The sequence below is a fragment of the Hyperolius riggenbachi genome, chromosome 2 (assembly GCF_040937935.1).
Source record: "Hyperolius riggenbachi isolate aHypRig1 chromosome 2, aHypRig1.pri, whole genome shotgun sequence".
NCBI lineage: Eukaryota > Metazoa > Chordata > Amphibia > Anura > Hyperoliidae > Hyperolius > Hyperolius riggenbachi.
In genome coordinates, this window is record NC_090647.1 from 489442301 (window position 1) to 489466075 (window position 23775).

Consider the following 23775-nt stretch of genomic DNA (forward strand, 5'->3'; position numbering starts at 1 on the left):
CCCAATCACCCCCCTAATAACCCATCAATCACTCCCTGTCACTATCTGTCAACGCTATTTTTTTTTTATATCCCCCCCTGCCCCCTGCCCCCTCCTGATCACCCCCCCACCCCTCAGATTCTCCCCAGACCCCCCCCCCCCCCCTGTGTACTGTATGCATCTATCTTCCCTGATAACCTGTCAATCACCCGTCAATCACCCATCAATCACCCATCAATCACCCATCAATCACCCCCTGTCACTGCCACCCAACAATCAGCCCCTAACCTGCCCCTTGCGGGCAATCTGATCACCCACCCACACCAATAGATCGCCCGCAGATCCGACATCAGATCACCTCCCAAATCCATTGTTTACATCTATTCTCTCCTCTAAACACCCACTAATTACCCATCAATCACCCATCAATCACCCCCTATCACCACCTGTCACTTTTACCTATCAGATCAGACCCTAATCTGCCCCTTGCGGGCACCCAATCACCCGCCAACACGCTCAGATTGCCCTCTGACCCCCCCTTATCAATTCGCCAGTGCATTAATTACATCTGTTCTTCCCTGTAATAACCCACTGATCACCTGTCAATCACCTGCCAATCACCTATCACCCATCAATCACCCCCTGTCACTGCCACCCATCAATCAGCCCCTAACCTGCCCCTTGCGGGCAATCTGATCTCCCACCCACACCATTAGATCGCCCGCAAACCCGCCGTCAGATTACCTCCCAAATGTATTGTTTACATCTGTTATCTTCTCTAAACACCCACTAATTACCCATCAATCACCCATCAATCACCCCCTATCACCACCTGTCACTGTTACCTATCAGATCAGACCCTAAGCTGCCCCTTGCGGGCACCCAATCACCCGCCCACACGCTCAGATTGCCCTCAGACCCCCCCCCCCTTATCAATTCACCAGTGCATTAATTACATCTGTCCTTCCATGTAATAACCCACTGATCACCTGTCAATCACCTGCCAATCACCTATCACCCATCAATCACCCCCTGTCACTGCCACCCAACAATCAGCCCCTAACCTGCCCCTTGCGGGCAAACTGATCACCCACCCACACCAATAGATCGCCCGCAGATCCGACATCAGATCACCACCCAAGCGCAGTGTTTCCATCTATTCTCTCCTCTAAACACTCACTAATTACCCATCAATCACCCATCAATCACCCCCTATCACCACCTGTCACTGTTACCCATCAGATCAGACCCTAATCTGCCCCTTGCGGGCACCCAATCACCCGCCTACACGCTCAGATTGCCCTCAGACCCCCCCTTATCAATTCGCCAGGGCATTATTTACATCTGTCCTTCCCTGTAATAACCCACTGATCACCTGTCAATCACCTGTCAATCACCCATCAATCACCCCCTGTCACTGCCACCCATCAATCACCCCCTGTCACTGCCACCCATCAATCAGCCCCTAACCTGCCCCTTGCGGGCAAACTGAACACCCACCCACACCAATAGATCGCCCGCAGATCCGACGTCCGATCACCTCCCAAGTGCAGTGTTCACATCTGTTCTCTACCCTAAACACCCACTAATTACCCATCAATCACCCCCTGTCACTGCTACCTATCAGATTAGACCCCTATCTGCCCCTAGGGCACTCAATCACCCGCCCACACCCTCAGAATGCCCTCAGACCCCAGCCCTGATCACCTCGCCAGTGCATTGCTTGCATCTATTCCCCCCTCTAATCACACCTTGAGACACCCATCAATCACCTCCTGTCACCCCCTAGCACACCTACCCATCAGATCAGGCCCTAATTTGCCCCGTGTGGGCTCCTGATCACTCGGCCAAACCCTCAGATCCCCCTCAGACCCCCTTCCGATCACCTCCCCAGTGCATTGATTGCATCTATTTTCCCCTCTAACCACCCCCTGAGACACCCATCAATCACCTCCTGTCACCCCCCTAGCACTCCTATCCATCAGATCAGGCCCAATACAACCTGTCATCTAAAAGGCCACCCTGCTTATGACCGGTTCCACAAAATTCGCCCCCTCATAGACCACCTGTCATCAAAATTTGCAGATGCTTATACCCCTGAACAGTCATTTTGAGACATTTGGTTTCCAGACTACTCACGGTTTTGGGCCCGTAAAATGCCAGGGCGGTATAGGAACCCCACAAGTGACCCCATTTTAGAAAAAAAGACACCCCAAGGTATTCTGTTAGGTGTATGACGAGTTCATAGAAGATTTTATTTTTTGTCAAAAGTTAGCGGAAATTGATTTTTTATTGGTTTTTTTTCACAAAGTGTCATTTTTCACTAACTTGTGACAAAAAATAAAATCTTCTATGAACTCGCCATACACCTAACGGAATACCTTGGGGTGTCTTCTTTCTAAAATGGGGTCACTTGTGGGGTTCCTATACTGCCCTGGCATTTTAGGGGCCCTAAACCGCGAGGAGTAGTCTAGAAAACAAATGCCTCAAAATGACCCGTGAATAGGACGTTGGGCCCCTTAGCGCACCTAGGCTGCAAAAAAGTGTCACACATGTGGTACCGCCGTACTCAGGAAAAGTAGTATAATGTGTTTTGGGGTGTATTTTTACACATACCCATGCTGGGTGGGAGAAATTTCTATGTAAATGGTCAATTGTGTGTAAAACAAATCAAACAATTGTCATTTACAGAGATATTTCTCCCACTTAGCATGGGTATGTGTAAAAATACACCCCAAAACACATTATACTACTTCTCCTGAGTACGGCGGTACCACATGTGTGGCACTTTTTTACACCCTAAGTACGCTAAGGGGCCCAAAGTCCAATGAGTACCTTTAGGATTTCACAGGTCATTTTGCGACATTTGGTTTCAAGACTACTCCTCACGGTTTAGGGCCCCTAAAATGCCAGGGCAGTATAGTAACCCCACAAATGACCCCATTCTAGAAAGAAGACACCCAAAGGTATTCCGTTAGGAGTATGGTGAGTTCATAGAAGATTTTATTTTTTGTCGAAAGTTAGCGGAAAATTGATTTCTATTGTTTTTTTCACAAAGTGTCATTTTCCACTAACTTGTGACAAAAAATAAAATCTTCTATGAACTCACCATACTCCTAACGGAATACCTTGGGGTGTCTTCTTTCTAAAATGGGGTCATTTGTGGGGTTCCTATACTGAACTGGCATTTTAGGGGCCCTAAACCGTGAGGAGTAGTCTGGAAATCAAATTTCGCAAAATGACCTGTGAAATCCTAAAGGTACTCATTGGACTTTGGGCCCTTTAGCGCAGTTAGGGTGCAAAAAAGTGCCACACATGTGGTATTGCCATACTCGGGAGAAGTAGTACAATGAGTTTTGGGGTGTATTTTTACACATACCCATGCTGGGTGGGAGAAATACCTCTGTAAATGACAATCTTTTGATTTTTTTACACACAATTGTCCATTTACAGAGTTATTTCTCCCACCCAGCATGGGTATGTGTAAAAATACACCCCAAAACACATTGAACTACTTCTCCCGAGTACGGCGATACCACATGTGTGGCACTTTTTTGCACCCTAACTGCGCTAAAGGGCCCAAAGTCCAATGAGTACCTTTAGGATTTCACAGGTCATTTTGCGGAATTTGATTTCCAGACTACTCCTCACGGTTTAGGGCCCCTAAAATGCCAGGGCAGTATAGGAACCCCACAAATGACCCCATTTTAGAAAGAAGACACCTCAAGGTATTCCGTTAGGAGTATGGTGAGTTCATAGAAGATTTTATTTTTTGTCACAAGTTAGTGGAAAATGACACTTTGTGAAAAAAACAATAAAAATCAACTTTCCGCTAACTTTTGACAAAAAATAAAATCTTCTATGAACTCACCATACTCCTAACGGAATACTTTGGGGTGTCTTCTTTCTAAAATGGGGTCATTTGTGGGGTTCCTATACTGCCCTGGCATTTTAGGGGCCCTAAACCGTGAGGAGTAGTCTGGAAATCAAATTCCGCAAAATGACTTGTGAAATCCTAAAGGTACTCATTGGACTTTGGGCCCTTTAGCGCAGTTAGGGTGCAAAAAAGTGCCACACATGTGGTATCGCCGTACTCGGGAGAAGTAGTACAATGTGTTTTGGGGTGTATTTTTACACATACCCATGCTGGGTGGGAGAAATAACTCTGTAAATGGACAATTGTGTGTAAAAAAAATGAAAAAATTGTCATTTACAGAGATATTTCTCCCACCCAGCATGGGTATGTGTAAAAATACACCCCAAAACACATTCTACTACTTCTCTTGAGTACGGCAATACCACATGTGTGGCACTTTTTTGCAGCCTAACTGCGCTAAGGGGCCCAAAGTCCAATGAGCACTTTTAGGCTTTACAGGGGTGCTTACAAATTAGCACCCCCCAAAATGCGAGGACAGTAAACACACCCCACAAATGACCCCATTTTGGAAAGTAGACACTTCAAGGTATTCAGAGAGGGGCATGGTGAGTCCGTGGCAGATTTCATTTTTTTTTTGTCGCAAGTTAGAAGAAATGGATTCTTTTTTTTTTTCTTTTTTTTGTCACAAAGTGTCATTTTCCGCTTACTTGTGACAAAAAATAATATCTTCTATGAACTCACTATGCCTCTCAGTGAATACTTTGGGATGTCTTCTTTCCAAAATGGGGTTATTTGGGGGGTATTTATACTATCCTGGAATTCTAGCCCCTCATGAAACATGACAGGGGGTCAGAAAAGTCAGAGATGCTTGAAAATGGGAAAATTCACTTTTTGCACCATAGTTTGTAAACGCTATAACTTTTACCCAAACCAATAAATATACACTGAATGGGTTTTTTTTTTATCAAAAACATGTTTGTCCACATTTTTCGCGCTGCATGTATACAGAAATTTTACTTTATTTGAAAATTGTCAGCACAGAAAGTTAAAAAAATCATTTTTTTGCCAAAATTCATGTCTTTTTTGATGAATATAATAAAAAGTAAAAATCGCAGGAGCAATCAAATAGCACCAAAAGAAAGCTTTATTAGTGACAAGAAAAGGAGCCAAAATTCATTTAGGTGGTAGGTTGTATGAGCGAGCAATAAACCGTGAAAGCTGCAGTGGTCTGAGTGGAAAAAAAGTGCCTGGTCCTTAAGGGTTAGAAAGACTGTAGTCCTCAAGTGGTTAAAGAGACTCTGAAGCGAGAATAAATCTCGCTTCTGAGCTCATAAATAGCAGGGGCACGTGTGCCCCTGCTAAAACGCCGCTATCCCGCGGCTAAACGGGGGTCCCTTCACCCCCAACCCACCCCCCGCAAAAGTGTGTCGTAGAAAAAGTCGCTGGCTGTCTCTTCCTGGAGGCAGGGCTAACGGCTGCAGCCCTGCCTCCAGTCGCGTCTGTCAGCGGCGCATCGCCGCCTCTCCCCCGCCCCTCTCAGTGAAGGAAGACTGAGAGGGGCGGGGGAGAGGCGGAGATACGCGCTGACAGACGCGCGTGGGGCAGGGCTGCGGCGGTTAGCCCTGCCCCAACCAGGAAGCGCTCCCCCGGTGTATCGAGGGGGATTTGGGGGTGAAGGGACCCCCGTTAAGCCGCGCTATAGCGGCGTTTTAGCAGGGGCACACATGCCCCTGCTATTTATGAGGTCTGAAGCGAGATTTATTCTCGCTTCAGACTCTCTTTAAAGCCCTTAAAAAACTTAGCCCTGAAAAATACCTTGAAGGGGAAACTTATCAACCATCTTTGGAAAGGCAGATCATGTACCATAAAAGCTGTTTTTTTGCACTTTATATACCATACTGTATGGACATCCATATATTTTATTATATCCCATACTGGATTGTTATATGATACACAGTCTAGGAGTGAATATGACTAACCCCATGATTTTCCATTTCCAATATGATGTTTTATTGTGTTTTTATTATTATTAGTCTGCTGTTCCATATGTCACTATTATACTATTCCATCTTTTACTATTGTATCATTTTATATTTCACTGTATTGAGTTATACTGTATGTGACTTATTGGGCTCGATTCACAAAGCGGTGCTAACCCAGTTAGAGACTTTAGGCGTGATAACCATTGCACCACGCTGGTGAAAAGCCAGTTTAGGCGTGATAAGTTTAGGTGTGATAAGTTTAGGCATGCTAAGTTTAGATAAGTGTAGATAGGGTGCAAAGTCCCGCACGCAAAGCGCTAGCGCAAAACATTTGATCAGCTGTGCACTGCGGTGCTAACGCAGTTGGTGCTTAAACTTATCATGCCTAAACTTATCACACCTAAACTTATCATGCATAAACTTATCACACCTAAACTTATCACACCTAAACTTATCATGCCTAAACTGAGTTTAGGCATGATAAAGGGCTTTTCACTGGCGTGCAAACACTTTGCACCGCTTTGTGAATCAGACCCATTGAGTGGTTGTTTGCCACACTAGTTTGTTGTTTAAACACTACTGTTGACCTGATGAAGCTGCTTTTAGTGGCAAAACGCATTGCCCAGTGCTAAATAAAATTGTTTTGTTTTTTTAAACTAGTCCTCATTTCAGGTAGGACTGTTTCAAACTATATATAACATCATTAGAGTTATACCACTGATCCATAGAGAGCACCTCCTACTTGTTTTTTTGCATTGTATTACTCTTAGTACAAGTACAAGGGTTCTAACTTAGGAGTATTATTTAAGTTTATTTTTTTGGAGCAGCAACTGTTATCTTCCACCTCAAAGGCCGAGCGGGGGCGGCACTTCCCCACATGCACAGTAAGTGGTTGCTTATACTGGCAAGTGGCAACCCAACCTTGTGAGTATTTTATTGTTATTCTTAGAAACTTCCATCAGGCTACTCAACATACTACACCAGATTGGGTTCCCGGTGTCTTTGTGCTTTTGTCTCTTTTCTACTCAAGACCCATGGGATGCAACGGAGCTGTTTCAGCCCTGTACATGTAAACACATACATAAGCAGTAAATTTCTTCCAGAGTCAAATGAGCCATGAATTACTTTTCTCCTATGTTGCTGTCACTTACAGTAGGTAGTAGAAATCCGACAGAAGCGACAGGTTTTGGACTAGCCCATCTCCTCATGCGGGATTATCAGGGTTTTCTCTAGTTTCAAAAGCACTTTGTGAATGGCAGTTGCTCTGTCCAACTGGCAAAAAAAATGTATGCTGAGCAGGGAGGGTGGCCAGCATCTTTGTATAAATCCTTTTCAGGGAGTGTCTTTATAAAGAATAAAAGCCTTGCTGAGAATCCCCTGTGAAGAGATGGACTAGTTCAAAACCTGTTGGTTCTGTCAGATTTCTACCACCTATTGTAAGTGACAGCAATATAGAAGCAAAGTAATCTATGGCTCCTTTTACTCTGGAAGAAACATATTCCTTATTTGTAAGTGTTTACATGCATTTAATATTTTACAATTTTCACGATAGTGGTCCTTTAAAGTGGATCCGAGATAAACTTTTACTCATTGAATAATTGTGTTCCTTTCATATACTTTATAGGGCAATCCTCAAGCCAAATACTTTTTTTGTTTTGTTTGAATACTCTAATTCCCTATAAACTAAAACAAGCCTCGCCCACAGTTTTTCAGAGAACCTTGGCAGTGTAGCAAGGGATTATGGGAGCTCAATCTGGGCAGGAGGAGGAGGTTGTTACTAGCCATTGATTTTAGAGGCAGAGCGGAGGAGGGAGGAGGAGAGGGGACTGACTTTACACACAGGCAAGCTGATAGCATCTCCAGCACTCAGCCTGTGACAATGTGACAAACACAACACGGCTGCCCTCATTGTATCACAGGAATAAATAATCATAAACTTTTGAAGCTGTTTGCAGCTAGATTTGCTGTGTAAACTATCTAAACTTTAGATAAGATATATAGACAAGTTACTTGTTATAGTTAGTTTTTCCTCTCGGATCCGCTTTAAGTGTATTCGGCTGTCATTTAAATCTCTATTCTCAGTAACATACATATATTTCCTATCAACAAAACAACTATTAGCTATGCGAGTTGTGTACTGTATTGATCTGTTCCATACTTACACTGTGCATTGGAATTCTTCATAAGTTTCTCCCATTCACTGAAGAATTTTCTCAAGTTGGTATAAAGTTTTAAGTCTTCAGTGCTTCCATCTTGCTCTCCATTCATTACATGTGTTATTGCCATTGAAAAACTTTTAATTTTCTGTCGGGAAACAAAAATACAGGCTGTATAGACAACGTATAGATAACGTTTTATTTTCAGTGTAATAAATTCATGCTATCCAGAACTGGCCTTGCAGGATGCATAAATATGCTTTATACAGTAATATACCTCAGTTACATTAAGTCTGTACTTTGTCTATTTGTTTTGAATTACTGTATTTCAACATTAATACAGAGTATATGGGAAATATAGAATGAGGGTATAGTAGTGCAATTTTTTTTAGCTAGGCCTATTTTTATCACTGATTTCCAAGCAACCACAAACCATATTTATACGCCATCAGCCAATCCCCATTGGTGCCAGATAATGGCGTTTTCACTGTATTATTAATTGTACTACTTACCCACTGAAAAACGATAGGCCTGGGCCACGACCCCCCGCCAACGCACGCACCACCGCGACCCACATTTGCGACTTGTACACAGAACCTCACTGTCTGAAGTCTGTCCCTGTACTGCGCATGACTCAAGTCTGACTGGACTAGTGGCATGCTTTTTTCAGGTGTGTGATTCAGACACTAGTGATGCAAGAAAGATCAGCAGGACTGCCAGGGAACTGGTATTGTTTACTGGTAAATAAATATGGCAGACTTTATATTCCTCTCACTTCAGGTGTCTTTTTAACTACTTGCACACCCTGCAACAGTATATATATCTATGCCCCAGCAGACTTCACCTCAACGCCCAGGGCGTAAATATACGCATCCCTGCCGCGACCCCCGCTGTCTGTGCTCCCACGCGCATACTCGCTCCGCCCGGTAGCCCGGAGATCAATGAATGGGAACTGAGGTAAGTCCCCTGATTGAAGCTGCGTCATTGTGAAAAAAAAGGTTGCACGTCCATGCTTTACTTACTGTAAGCTTATATATTACGCTTACAGGTGCTTAGAAAATAAATCACTGGAGATATCTTGTGGCCAAATAGTAAAATAACACCTACATACGGTACTTTTTCTAAAAATAAAAATACCTACATAAAATTTAACTCCTTACAGCACACGTTCTCCCATAGTTACCCAAATAAACGTTTTGCTTAAAAGAAATGTAATTAAAACAAAAATAATACATAAATAGTTACCTACCTTAGGGACTGAACTTTTTTAATATGTATGTCAAGAGGGTATATTACTGTTATTTTTAAATTATGGGATTGTAAATAGTGACACAAAACTGAAAAAATGCACCTTTATTTCCAAATAAAATATTGACACCATACATTGTGATAGGGACATAACTTAAACAGTGTAATAACCAGGACAAATGGGCAAATAAAATATGTGGGTTTTAATTATGGCAGCATTTATTATCTAAAAACTATAATGGCCGGAACTGAGAAACAATGAATGTATTGATTTTTATTTTATTATTCCCGTTAAAATGCATTTAGAATAAAATAATTCTTAGCAAAATGTACCACCAAAAGAAAGCATAATTGGTGGCAAAAAAAAAACAAGATATAGATCACTTAGTTGTGATTAGTAGTGATAAAGTTATTGGGGAATGAAAGGGAAGAGCGCTGAAAGGTGAAAATTACTCTGGTGCTCAAGGGAAAAAAACCCTCAGTAGTGAAGTGGCTAAGCTAATAATCAAATAGAAAGTATTAATGCAGAGGCTTACTGGTAGGGCAGCTAAGCATAATTAAATGACCTCTCCATTTGTTATGTATCCACCTTGACATCTTCAAGTGAACCCAAGGTGAAAATAAAGTGATGAGATAAACAATTGTATTTATCCTCCTACTTATAAAATGACTTTTTTTTTTCATGGTTTTATTTTAGATTAAAACATATACAAAGTTTTGTTGCCTCTGCTCAGTGGCAGCCTATTAAGTGTCCCAGAGTTAAAATACATGAACTATTGACTTTTTTTTATTTCCTTCTGCTCTCAGAAGTTTTGTTCTGCTAGGAAAACTTGTATGGCTGTAATCTGCTTATCAGTGATGTTTACTATATTCCCAACAAGGTACTGACAAGACAGAAGCTGTCATCTCCAGGCCTAGAAATAAAATCTTTCAGGCAGCAAAATACAACAAGTAAAACAGCTTGGTTATGAATATGCTTTGCACTGTACATACACGTTTATCTCATCATGCCACATGTCGTCTCGGTGTAACGATTGTGGAACTTTCTCCGTGATCAGCGCACAACACGTGCGCTGATACGGCGGAAATCCTCCACAAGCGTATATTTAGGGTTGCCAGGTCGGCTGATGGAGAAAACCGGACAGGGGGTGGAGTTAGGGGTGGAGTTAGGGGCGGAGTCAGAAGCGCACTTTTATGTAGAGTGGGGCTAAGCAATGGGCTTTTTTTAAAAAAAAATTATAGTATTTATATCGCACTGACATCTTCTGCAGCACATTACAGAGTACATAGCCATGTCACTAACTGTCCTCACCAGTAGTACTGGTCCAGTGCACATAAGAGACAGTTTTTCACCAGTAACTGCACATAAGAGACAGCTTTTCACCAGTAAATGCACATTATAAGAGACACCTTTTCGCCAGTAAATGCACATAATAAGAGACAGCTTTTCCCCAGTAAATGCACAAGAGACAGCTTTTCACCAGTAAATGCACATAATAAGACACAGCTTTTCACCAGTAAATGCACATAATAAGAGACAGCTTTTCACCAGTAAATGCACAAAAGAGACAGCTTTTCACCACTAAATGCACATAATGACAAACAGCCAGTGTTCCCAGTATATGTAGCCAGGGATATATGTGCCCAGTATATGTAGGCAGGGGTGTAAATGTCCCAGTATACGTAGGCAGGGGTATATATGTCCCAGTATATGTAGCCAGGGGGTATATGTGCCCAGAATAGGTAGCCAGGGGGTATATGTGCCCAGAATAGGTAGCCAGGAGCTATATGTGCCCAGAATAGCTAGCCAGGGGCTATATGTGCCCAGAATAGGTAGCCAGGAGGAGAACAGTGCAGCAGAGAGAGAGCTGGGAGCAGCGGTGGAGAAGGGGGGCAATCTCCCCCCCCCCTTCCCTCACCTTAGGGTGCTCTCTCTCCCCCGCTGTCTCCTCCAATATGATGTGCAGGCTGGCGGGTGGCTGCGGGTGGAACTTACCTCTGTGTCGCAGGCGCCGGAAGTTCGGGTCCCGCAGCCGCTGAGATTCGACTCAAAAAAGATCCGGATCAAAGATCCGAATCATTCATGAGCCGGACAACACTATTCAGACTGGCTTAAATGAGAACATTAGTTATGTCCCGTTTCTGCCCCTCTGAGTTTTGATTTTTGTGGGTCTCTGCTGTTGTGCTGCTGCATTCCCCTGCCACTATCTGTGGGCTTAATGGTGACCATCTGTTCAATTGGAGCATTTTCGCAGCCTTGCTAGTTAATCTAGATTTATGTTTGTTAATTCCACCGTTGTGGTGGTACATTTGCCCCATAGGATTGGCACCATATGCAATTGGAGGGTGCCCATTTTACCTGTGGGGCATATTATCTTATATAGGGTTATTTTACTAGCTGCTGTCCTATATGGATTTATTTATGATAAAAAGTTGGTTATAATATGTCTAATGTGATATCTAATTGAGTAATTATCTGGTCTATGGATGGTCTGTGCGCGCTCCCTGTGTGTCCCCGCCGCCTGATCTGGCTTCCTGGTCTCTCTCGCCCCTGCCCCCGGGCCTGCGTGCGGGGGGCGGGGTTTGGCGGACGTGCCGGGCGCGCTATTGGTTGGCTCGCCCGTCGTGTCTGCCTGCCCCGCCCCCCTGCTCGCTCTGGCCCGGGGGCGCGAGTGGCCGTGTTGTGCGGCTGGATTGGGCGGCAGCTGCTACATAGGGAGTGCGTCACAGTTGTTTGGACACGCCTCCTGAAGAAGCCGGTAGTAGCCGGCGAAATCGATCGAGGACGCCGTCCTCTCATATGGCGGCGGACCTTCCTGGTGCCTGACTTCCCCATGCTCCAATAGGACATCACCTCCTCTCGGACAAACGCTGCTGACACCTGCAGGAATCCTGTCCGGATGAGTAAGAGCCCATTGGGCAACTTTATGCAATCCATATGCTTTGGCTGACACACATTGCCATCATGCTCTATGGCTGCTGCTGCTTTGTATTCACTGGCTGCTTGATCTGTCTTCAGCTCTAATACGCTTCTCTGCAAAGTACTTTCCATGCCAACAATGCTAATATCTTCCAATCTGTCTGTGTTCATTTGAACTACTTGCATGGACTTTTGCTTCCACCTAACGCTGCACAATCCGGCTCTCTATGCATGTGCAACAGGCATTGTTTGCCAGAGACACAGGAATCTACATGCACATGTCAGTATGGATACCAGGAAGAGCTAAATAAGCAAATAAGGATTTGAGCACATGTGAATATCAATGAGCTGACAATACCTGAGGTGATGCCTGCATGGTTTGCTGAGAGTTGAGGATACCTGCTTTTCCTTGTTTAGGCCTCTCTTTATATTGGAATATCCACGATGAACTCTGGCTATAGTCATGCGGCTAGATTGGACTCTTTTGTTCCTTGATTTTGTTTTTCTTTTTTGATATATTTTTTTATTTTTTGTTTATTAAGCTGCGCAGCTTTCAGCCATTATCTACGTGCACTGAGTCCACTGGTTAGATTCTTTCTGAATTAGAGGGCCCTAGGTTCAGTGGGTTTTGGGGTGTGGGTCGTTGGGGATGTGGGATTTTCTGCTGCCATATATGTTTTTATGCTAATTTTGTATATTGTCTTTTGCAAGTGATGAATAAAGTTTTGTATTTTTACAAATAATATATATCAATATTTTTTGTATTCAATCGGGCCATACCCCTTCCACACAACATCTCATAAGGTCTGTTCCACTATTCAGACTGATTAGTGTTGTCCGGCTCATGAATGATTCAGATCTTTGATCCGGATCTTTTTTGAGTCGAATCTCAGCGGCTGCGGGACCCGAACTTCCGGCGCTGGAGCGACACAGAGGTAAGTTCCGCCTGCAGCCACTCGCCAGCCTGCACATCATCCTGGAGGAGACAGCGGGGGAGAGAGAGCACCCTAAGGTGAGGGAAGGGGGGGGAGATTGCCCCCCTTCTCCACCGCTGCTCCCAGCTCTCTCTCTGCTGCGCTGTTCTCCTCCTGCGCTGCGGCGGGGGGCTCTAAACCGGACAACTTAATTGTCCGGTTTAGCATGCCTTTTTGCACCGGACACAGCGCACAAAAACCGGACTGTCCGGTGTAAAACCAGACACCTGGCAACCCTACGTATATTTGCAGGCACCCAGCAAAAGGTGCAACGCACCTGTAGAGGGAAATTCCTGTCGGCAGATGGCGCTGGGGAGTGCAGAGGAACCAATCCTCTGTACCTCCACAAATGCCAGACAGGAATTGTACGAAGCGCAGAACGCAATCGCAAGAGAGGCGATTGTGAATAAAAAAGAGCAAAGGGACAGGTTGTATGTGTGTGCGCCAATCCAGTCGCCACCCCGCGACCGCACACACACAACAGCAGATATGAAATAGGAACGCGATCGTGAGAAGTGCGATCGCTAGACAAGACACAAGGCAGATCAGGACAGAATACGAGGTAGCAAATGCACAGCAAATAATACAATGAGGAGATACGGAAAATAACAAACGCTAGCTATCCGTGAACACCGCACTCATTCGCAACAGTGCACGCGGTTATGCGCGGTCTCCACGTGTTAAGCACAATAGAGACAAGCACGCCTAACTAAACATTAACAGACAAACATGAAACAGAGGACGCGAGCGCTTGCTTAACGGTTACCTCACCGAGCCTCCAGCAAGCGTAGCGGACAAGACAGACACACGAAAACAGGGACAAGCAAGAGATAGGATCCACAGCACTAGCGAAAAGTGGCTAGCGCGATCCAGGTACAGAGTAGCAGAACAGAAGGATCCCCAGCACTAGCGAAAAGTGGCTAGCGCGATCCGAGAAGACAGAACAGAAGGATCCCCAGCGCTAGCGAAAAGTAGCTAGCGCGATCCCAGGAGACAGAACAGAAGGATCCCCAGCGCTAGCGAAAAGTAGCTAGCGCGATCCCAGGAGACAGAACAGAAGGATCCCCAGCGCTAGCGAAAAGTAGCTAGCGCGATCCCAGGAGACAGAACAGAAGGATCCCCAGCACTAGCGAAAAGTGGCTAGCGCGATCCAGGTACAGAGTAGCAGAACAGAAGGATCCCCAGCGCTAGTGAAAAGTGGCTAGCGCGATCCCAGAAGACAGAACAGAAGGATCCCCAGCGCTAGCGAAAAGTGGCTAGCGCGATCCCAGGAGACAGAACAGATGAGGTAGGCAGAAACAACCGCTGTTCCAACCTACACTCCAGACTCAATCAGAAGGATCCACAGCCGCTAACGCTAGGGCTTGTGCGATCCAAACACAAGACAGACGGAATTGTTTGCCAGAGACACAGGAATCTACATGCACATGTCAGTATGGATACCAGGAAGAGCTAAATAAGCAAATAAGGATTTGAGCACATGTGAATATCAATGAGCTGACAATACCTGAGGTGATGCCTGCATGGTTTGCTGAGAGTTGAGGATACCTGCTTTTCCTTGTTTAGGCCTCTCTTTATATTGGAATATCCACGATGAACTCTGGCTATAGTCATGCGGCTAGATTGGACTCTTTTGTTCCTTGATTTTGTTTTTCTTTTTTGATATATTTTTTGATTATTTGTTTATTAAGCTGCGCAGCTTTCAGCCATTATCTACGTGCACTGAGTCCACTGGTTAGATTCTTTCTGAATTAGAGGGCCCTAGGTTCAGTGGGTTTTGGGGTGTGGGTCGTTGGGGATGTGGGATTTTCCGCTGCCATATATGTTTTTATGCTAATTTTGTATATTGTCTTTTGCAAGTGATGAATAAAGTTTTGTATTTTTACAAATAATATATATCAATATTTTTTGTATTCAATCGGGCCATACCCCTTCCACACAACATCTCATAAGGTCTGTTCTAATTTGCAACAGGAGGGGGATGTCCCGAGTGACCACAAAATTATCTACACCTGAGTGCACCCTTGGAGATTAATACCTAATTGATAGAGGTTAAGTGGACCCTCAGGGCCCGGGGTGATACGAAGGGTGTTATTTACAGCAAACAGGCTGCGAGATGCTCCGGTGGGACAATCTTTTGGCACGGGTGGAACGGGAGTGCACGCAGACACAGGGAACCAGAGATGCACAGCAATTAATTAATGGTGGTTTTAGGAGATTGAACAGATTATATGAAAGAAAATCTAGGATCTGGTGGAATATTAAGTACAACAAAATTTACCTGGATGAGCAGTCTCTCCTCTCTGGCTATGGTTTCAGATTTTTCCTCACCGTAGAAATCTCAGTGAAGATTTCAAAAAGCGGTGGGAGAGAAATTTTGAATGCTGCGCAAAAATTTGTTTGACTTTAATGAATGAATTGGATACAGAGGATTTAAACACTTTGGAAGAGGAAATCCAGAAGGTGACTGAATCTATCAGTTCATTTTCTGAGGATCCTCTCTATAAAACACGTAGTGAGGAATTAGACAGGCATATTACCCAGTTTAACAAAAACTTGGTGATATATAGGGATAAAAAAGTGTTGCAGGATAGAACAGCATATAAGACAGGCTCCGCCTATAGGTGGAGCAATCCTAGGAAAAGGATTCCCATCAAACCCAAGCCTCCTAGAGAGGATCCTGTACAACATCCCTCTGGCACAGAGGAATCTGACTCCCCTAGGGGCGGCAGTGGAGCAGCCTCAGGCAGTTCCATATCTGGTAACGATAATCCTCGTCAATATAACCTCAGACACAAACAAATTAAAGACGGACCACCAAAGACAGGAAGTAAGAAGATAAAAAATAAAGAATCGGTTCAACAAGAATCCAGTTCATCATGTCAGGAAGACTCCGATGTAGCCTTGCCCTCCTCATCAGCTGCCTCGGCTCTTTTAGCCAATGGACAGGGGGTGGGGAGATGAGAGTCTCTAATGTGAAGGATGGGGGTGTGGTAAACAGAAATTTAGAAATCATTAATCTTACAGGAGAGAATATCCCCGATGAATATTATACGTTACTGTCTAAAGGTTTGGGGTTCTGCCCCACACACAACATGGATATTTTTGAGACCATTGTAGATTTACACCTATTTGGCAGAAGGATCCTACTGCAGGCTCTATACGGGGATAAATTACAGCAAATACCCACATGTGATGTGGAGAAGCCGTGGTCAGATGAGGACTTTGCTGCTCTTCAGCATTTGATGGATCTGCAGGATCCAGTGACCCATGGTGCGGCGGCGGACCTGGTGGGGTCTTTCGCATCCTACCATGTCCCTCACTTGGACCAGGTCGGTTTACGTAACAAATCTAAGAAATTTCCACCTTTTACCTTATGTCCAAATTTGAAGACTTTTGTTGAAGTGGTAGAGAGGGATATCTCAAGACTCGGGGGGCACAAGTCGGACACTGACAATTTAAGTACTATTGAACGAGATACGCTTTCTAAATTGGCCACAAATAAAGAATGGGTGATCAAACCATCTGATAAGGGGGGCAACGTGGTGCTGATGAAAGCGGAATTCTATAGGGATATGTGTTTACAGATCTTAAACAGACGTGAATGTTATTTGAGGGTCCCTCCATCCAGAGCCATGCGGTGTCAGGGGGCATTGTTTGACATCATCGAGGATGCTTTCGCTCGGACAGTTATTGATCATGATACTGCTACTTTTTTGAAAGTTTTGAATCCTATTTTACCGACTTTTTATGCATTACCAAAAGTCCATAAGAACCTGAGTAAACCTCCGGGTCGTCCGATAGTATCGGGTCGGGGCTCTCTAACCGAACGTGCCAGTATGTATGTCGATAGACATCTCCAGCCACACGTACAATCGTTACCATCTTATGTACGCGATTCATCTTTTTTATTGCGAGCCCTTGAGGGCCTGCAATTGCCCCCTGGTACTTTGCTGGTGGCTCTGGATGTAGAGGCCCTCTATTCTAGCATCCCCCATCAATTGGGGGTTGATGCGGTGAGCATCTTTTTGGGGGAGCTGGGTATTCAGTACACAGCTCATAACATATTTCTGCTGACTTTACTGGAATTTATTCTGACTAACAATCTCTTTCTCTTTGAGGGGTCCCACTACCTCCAGGTGCAGGGAGCAGCGATGGGCACCACGTGTGCTCCATCGTATGCCAACCTGTACCTGGGGGCGTGGGAAAGGGAACTGTTTGCGGATGAGGGTCTCTCGATGTACCTGTGCCACATTGTGGCGTGGCACAGGTACATCGATGACATCCTCGTTTTCTGGACGGGAGATCTCGATCTCCTCAATCGATTTGTCAACATTATCAATAACAATACTCGTAATCTTAAATTTACCATGCAGATGAGCCCAAAGCACGTTCCTTTCTTAGATCTCCTGATCTCGATCTCCGGCGATGGCCATATATCAACATGCTTATATAGAAAAGAGACAGCGACAAACTCCCTGTTAAGGGCGGAAAGCTTCCACCCCACACATACTATCAAAGGTATTCCTACTGGTCAATACTTACGTATCCGTCGGAATTGTTCCGACGATGAAACCTTTCATGAAGAGGCATTTCGCCTGAGGTCGAGATTTCGAGAAAGAGGGTACAATGATAAGAACCTGATTAAAGCATATAAAAGGGCGGATGCAAGCTCAAGGACATCGCTCCTGGCTGGGAAACAACGCCCTGCCGGAGGCGAGAGACAGAGACCGAGATTTTGCACCAAATTTTCTGCTCAGCATAGAGAGATTTCACGTATTTTACAGAAACACTGGCATATCCTGACGAACGATGCCAAACTAAGTACCATTGTTACAGATGCTCCCCTTATATCTTTCCACAGAGCACCTTCTCTTCGTGATCTGGTGGTGAATAGCCACTTTGAGGATCCCCGGTCCAGTACCAAGCATTGTAAGTTAACGGGCACATATACCTGTGGAGGTTGCACCATGTGCCGATTTATTCAGGTTGGAAGGAGTGTGTTGCTGCCGGATGGTAGGGATTGGTCGCTCTCGCACTATGTTAATTGTGGCACTGTTCTGGTTGTCTATCTATTGATTTGCCCCTGTGGAGCATTTTATGTGGGAAAGACTAAGAATAAACTCCGCTCGAGGATGTCACAGCACATTACTAGTATCAAGAGTTCGAGGGCGACCGATCTCACCCCGGTGGCAAGGCACTTTAAGGAAGCCCATAATGGGAGATACTTATCTCTACGATTTATTGGATTGGACAGGATCCACGGCTCACCTAGAGGAGGTAATATGGATCGTCTCTTGTTACAAAAGGAAGCCAGATGGATATTTGAGTTAGATGCAACTAGATATCCTGGCTTAAATGAGAACATTAGTTATGTCCCGTTTCTGCCCCTCTGAGTTTTGATTTTTGTGGGTCTCTGCTGTTGTGCTGCTGCATTCCCCTGCCACTATCTGTGGGCCTAATGGTGACCATCTGTTCAATTGGAGCATTTTCGCAGCCTTGCTAGTTAATCTAGATTTATGTTTGTTAATTTCACCGTTGTGGTGGTACATTTGCCCCATAGGATTGGCACCATATGCAATTGGAGGGTGCCCATTTTACCTGTGGGGCATATTATCTTATATAGGGTTATTTTACTAGCTGCTGTCCTATATGGATTTATTTATGATAAAAAGTTGGTTATAATATGTGTAATGTGATATCTAATTGAGTAATTATCTGGTCTATGGATGGTCTGTGCGCGCTCCCTGTGTGTCCCCGCCGCCTGATCTGGCTTCCTGGTCTCTCTCGCCCCTGCCCCCGGGCCAGAGCGAGCAGGGGGGCGGGGTTTGGCGGACGTGCCGGGCGCGCTATTGGTTGGCTCGCCCGTCGTGTCTGCCTGCCCCGCCCCCCTGCTCGCTCTGGCCCGGGGGCGCGAGTGGCCGTGTTGTGCGGCTGGATTGGGCGGCAGCTGCTACATAGGGAGTGCGTCACAGTTGTTTGGACACGCCTCCTGAAGAAGCCGGTAGTAGCCGGCGAAATCGATCGAGGACGCCGTCCTCTCATATGGCGGCGGACCTTCCTGGTGCCTGACTTCCCCATGCTCCAATAGGACATCACCTCCTCTCGGACAAACGCTGCTGACACCTGCAGGAATCCTGTCCGGATGAGTAAGAGCCCATTGGGCAACTTTATGCAATCCATATGCTTTGGCTGACACACATTGCCATCATGCTCTATGGCTGCTGCTGCTTTGTATTCACTGGCTGCTTGATCTGTCTTCAGCTCTAATACGCTTCTCTGCAAAGTACTTTCCATGCCAACAATGCTAATATCTTCCAATCTGTCTGTGTTCATTTGAACTACTTGCATGGACTTTTGCTTCCACCTAACGCTGCACAATCCGGCTCTCTATGCATGTGCAACAGGCATTGTTTGCCAGAGACACAGGAATCTACATGCACATGTCAGTATGGATACCAGGAAGAGCTAAATAAGCAAATAAGGATTTGAGCACATGTGAATATCAATGAGCTGACAATACCTGAGGTGATGCCTGCATGGTTTGCTGAGAGTTGAGGATACCTGCTTTTCCTTGTTTAGGCCTCTCTTTATATTGGAATATCCACGATGAACTCTGGCTATAGTCATGCGGCTAGATTGGACTCTTTTGTTCCTTGATTTTGTTTTTCTTTTTTGATATATTTTTTGATATATTTTTTTATTTTTTGTTTATTAAGCTGCGCAGCTTTCAGCCATTATCTACGTGCACTGAGTCCACTGGTTAGATTCTTTCTGAATTAGAGGGCCCTAGGTTCAGTGGGTTTTGGGGTGTGGGTCGTTGGGGATGTGGGATTTTCTGCTGCCATATATGTTTTTATGCTAATTTTGTATATTGTCTTTTGCAAGTGATGAATAAAGTTTTGTATTTTTACAAATAATATATATCAATATTTTTTGTATTCAATCGGGCCATACCCCTTCCACACAACATCTCATAAGGTCTGTTCCACTATTCAGACTGATTAGTGTTGTCCGGCTCATGAATGATTCGGATCTTTGATCCGGATCTTTTTTGAGTCGAATCTCAGCGGCTGCGGGACCCGAACTTCCGGCGCTGGAGCGACACAGAGGTAAGTTCCGCCTGCAGCCACTCGCCAGCCTGCACATCATCCTGGAGGAGACAGCGGGGGAGAGAGAGCACCCTAAGGTGAGGGAAGGGGGGGGAGATTGACCCCCTTCTCCACCGCTGCTCCCAGCTCTCTCTCTGCTGCGCTGTTCTCCTCCTGCGCTGCGGGGGGGGCTCTAAACCGGACAACTTAATTGTCCGGTTTAGCATGCCTTTTTGCACCGGACACAGCGCACAAAAACCGGACTGTCCGGTGTAAAACCAGACACCTGGCAACCCTACGTATATTTGCAGGCACCCAGCAAAAGGTGCAACGCACCTGTAGAGGGAAATTCCTGTCGGCAGATGGCGCTGGGGAGTGCAGAGGAACCAATCCTCTGTACCTCCACAAATGCCAGACAGGAATTGTACGAAGCGCAGATCGCAATCGCAAGAGAGGCGATTGCAAATAAAAAAGTGCAAAGGGACAGGTTGTATGTGTGTGCGCCAATCCAGTCGCCACCCCGCGACCGCACACACACAACAGCAGATATGAAATAGGAACGCGATCGTGAGAAGTGCGATCGCCAGACGTGACACAAGGCAGATCAGGACAGAATACGAGGTAGCAAATGCACAGCAAATAATACAATGAGGAGATACGGAAAATAACAAACGCTAGCTATCCGTGAACACCGCACTCATTCGCAACAGTGCACGCGGTTATGCGTGGTCTCCACGTGTTAAGCACAATAGAGACAAGCACGCCTAACTAACCATTAACAGACAAACATGAAACAGAGGACGCGAGCGCTTGCTTAACGGTTACCTCACCGAGCCTCCAGCAAGCGTAGCGGACAAGACAGACACACGAAAACAGGGACAAGCGAGAGATAGGATCCACAGCACTAGCGAAAAGTGGCTAGCGCGATCCAGGTACAGAGTAGCAGAACAGAAGGATCCCCAGCGCTAGCGAAAAGTGGCTAGCGCGATCCCAGAAGACAGAACAGAAGGATCCCCAGCGCTAGCGGAAAGTAGCTAGCGCGATCCCAGGAGACAGAACAGAAGGCTCCCCAGCGCTAGCGAAAAGTAGCTAGCGCGATCCCAGGAGACAGAACAGAAGGATCCCCAGCGCTAGCGAAAAGTAGCTAGCGCGATCCCAGGAGACAGAACAGAAGGATCCCCAGCACTAGCGAAAAGTGGCTAGCGCGATCCAGGTACAGAGTAGCAGAACAGAAGGATCCCCAGCGCTAGTGAAAAGTGGCTAGCGCGATCCCAGAAGACAGAACAGAAGGATCCCCAGCGCTAGCGAAAAGTGGCTAGCGCGATCCGAGAAGACAGAACAGAAGGATCCCCAGCGCTAGCGAAAAGTGGCTAGCGCGATCCGAGAAGACAGAACAGAAGGATCCCCAGCGCTAGCGAAAAGTAGCTAGCGCGATCCCAGGAGACAGAACAGAAGGATCCCCAGCGCTAGCGAAAAGTAGCTAGCGCGATCCCAGGAGACAGAACAGAAGGATCCCCAGCGCTAGCGAAAAGTAGCTAGCGCGATCCCAGGAGACAGAACAGAAGGATCCCCAGCACTAGCGAAAAGTGGCTAGCGCGATCCAGGTACAGAGTAGCAGAACAGAAGGATCCCCAGCGCTAGTGAAAAGTGGCTAGCGCGATCCCAGAAGACAGAACAGAAGGATCCCCAGCGCTAGCGAAAAGTGGCTAGTGCGATCCCAGGAGACAGAACAGAAGGATCCCCAGCGCTAGCGAAAAGTGGCTAGCGCGATCCCAGGAGACAGAACAGATGAGGTAGGCAGAAACAACCGCTGTTCCAACCTACACTCCAGACTCAATCAGAAGGATCCACAGCCGCTAACGCTAGGGCTTGTGCGATCCAAACACAAGACAGACGGAACAGGCAAAACAGATAATGCAATCCTAACTGCACTAGGGAAACTGCCTAGTGCATTCCCACGAATTACACTAAGATAACTTTAACAAACTGGAATGGCTGACACTCCAGGAGTGTCCATCAGGAACAGACCATGAAAGGGAAATGACCAGCAAAGCCTTCTGGGAAACATAAAGCTCTTATAGTGCCAGTCATCAAAGAAGGCAGGTAGGGGATTTGCATAACGAATGTATGCAAATTCCCCAGCAAGAGAACAGACCAGAACTTGCAATGGAAAGACAGGTCTCTGTTCCAGAGTCCTGCAGCATGCAAACCTAAACAATGGTCAAAAGGCTGCCTGCCTGCGCAGGCAGCTGAGCGGATTCTCACACTCGGGTACACTTAAAAGACATGATAAATTTCACCAAGACTTACAGTGTGAAGGAACTGGCTTTTTTCATCTTCTGAGTCAGGAACGCCTCTGCCAATTGCATTCAGTTCTTCCTCTGCTGCACGGAGCTTGCTTCTGATCTGATAACTTATATTAGGCAGAGATCTCTGGAGAAAATAGAGCATTGTCAGATTGGATGAGAAGAACAAAACAAAAAATGTAGATGATGATATTGCAACTCCTCCCACTCCTGCCATTCAGGAGTAACTACAAATGATGGGTCCACCAATGTTCATGCTATTTATCTTGGTTGCCCTTGGTGACCCTCACAGCCTGAGGGCCCATCTTGCAAGGGTCATACAGCTATTGTGTGGATATCGTAATCTTCACATCCCTCACAAGTGTAGCCACAAAACACCTGATCTGAAGGATGGACCCCTTTATCTAAGTGAAGTAGTAGTTGGTGCCCCCTTACAGCTCTGGGCCCCCCTGCGGTTGCATGGGTTCCATCCCTATAGTTACACCCCTGCCTACCATAATAACCCATAAACATTTTTGCCTTACATGACTGACATGATATTGTGACTGTGCGCATAAATCCATTATATTACCTTCACCTTCCCAAGAGATGATCTATCATTGGTTAAAACAGACCTGAACTCAGAACTACCTCTCTGCTCTGAAGGATAAGCAAGAGTATAATAACTTTTAAAGAAAAACATTTATTTGTTACAGCTCACGGAACTCCTGCAATAAATCTGCATTGTGTCTACTTCCTCCTTTCATGGAAGCAGACAAAGGGTTAACATCTTGTGTTTACATATGAGCTGTGTCTGCCTAGCACTGCAGAATTTCTGTGCTGAGAAATCAAAAAACCCACAGGGTAAATTTCTGTTTTACTTGTCTCCTGTGCAAGAGTTCAGGTCAACTTTAAGATAAGACATATAGGACTCCCTAATCCACACATTATTTCAGTACTGAGAATTCACTGTATTCCCAACCCCTTACAAATACAGCAGATAGTTCATCATTGCTTCAGGGATACAGCACTTCCTTTACAAATTGGGATAATCCAGAATTCTGACAAGGTCTGGAATCTACTGTATTACCCACTGCTAGGTCTGATCTATATTACAAAGGGTTGATAACCCTGGGTGTCCTTTGTTTTGTAATAAGCTAAGTACTTACAGCAATATGGGACACGAGCTCAGTGGTGAGTTTCTCGGCCAGGTTGGGGATTGTGGCCAGACCATCTTTCAGCAGGCAGCTAAAAATGAAATAA

At 45.5% G+C, this 23775-nt stretch overlaps 1 protein-coding gene across 2 annotated transcripts in view; it reads right to left on the minus strand.

The window, feature by feature from the left end:
* The window catches only part of LOC137544932 (interferon-induced GTP-binding protein Mx2-like), a 100356-nt gene that overhangs the window by 30307 nt on the left and 46274 nt on the right, over positions 1-23775 (minus strand). For both annotated transcript variants that reach the window (XM_068266029.1, XM_068266028.1), the window contains 3 exons: positions 23682-23760; positions 22538-22660; positions 8001-8142 (listed from right to left, as the gene is read on the minus strand). In XM_068266029.1, the coding sequence (XP_068122130.1) occupies positions 8001-8142; positions 22538-22660; positions 23682-23760 (344 nt within the window). The remainder of the gene's footprint in view (positions 1-8000; positions 8143-22537; positions 22661-23681; positions 23761-23775) is intronic.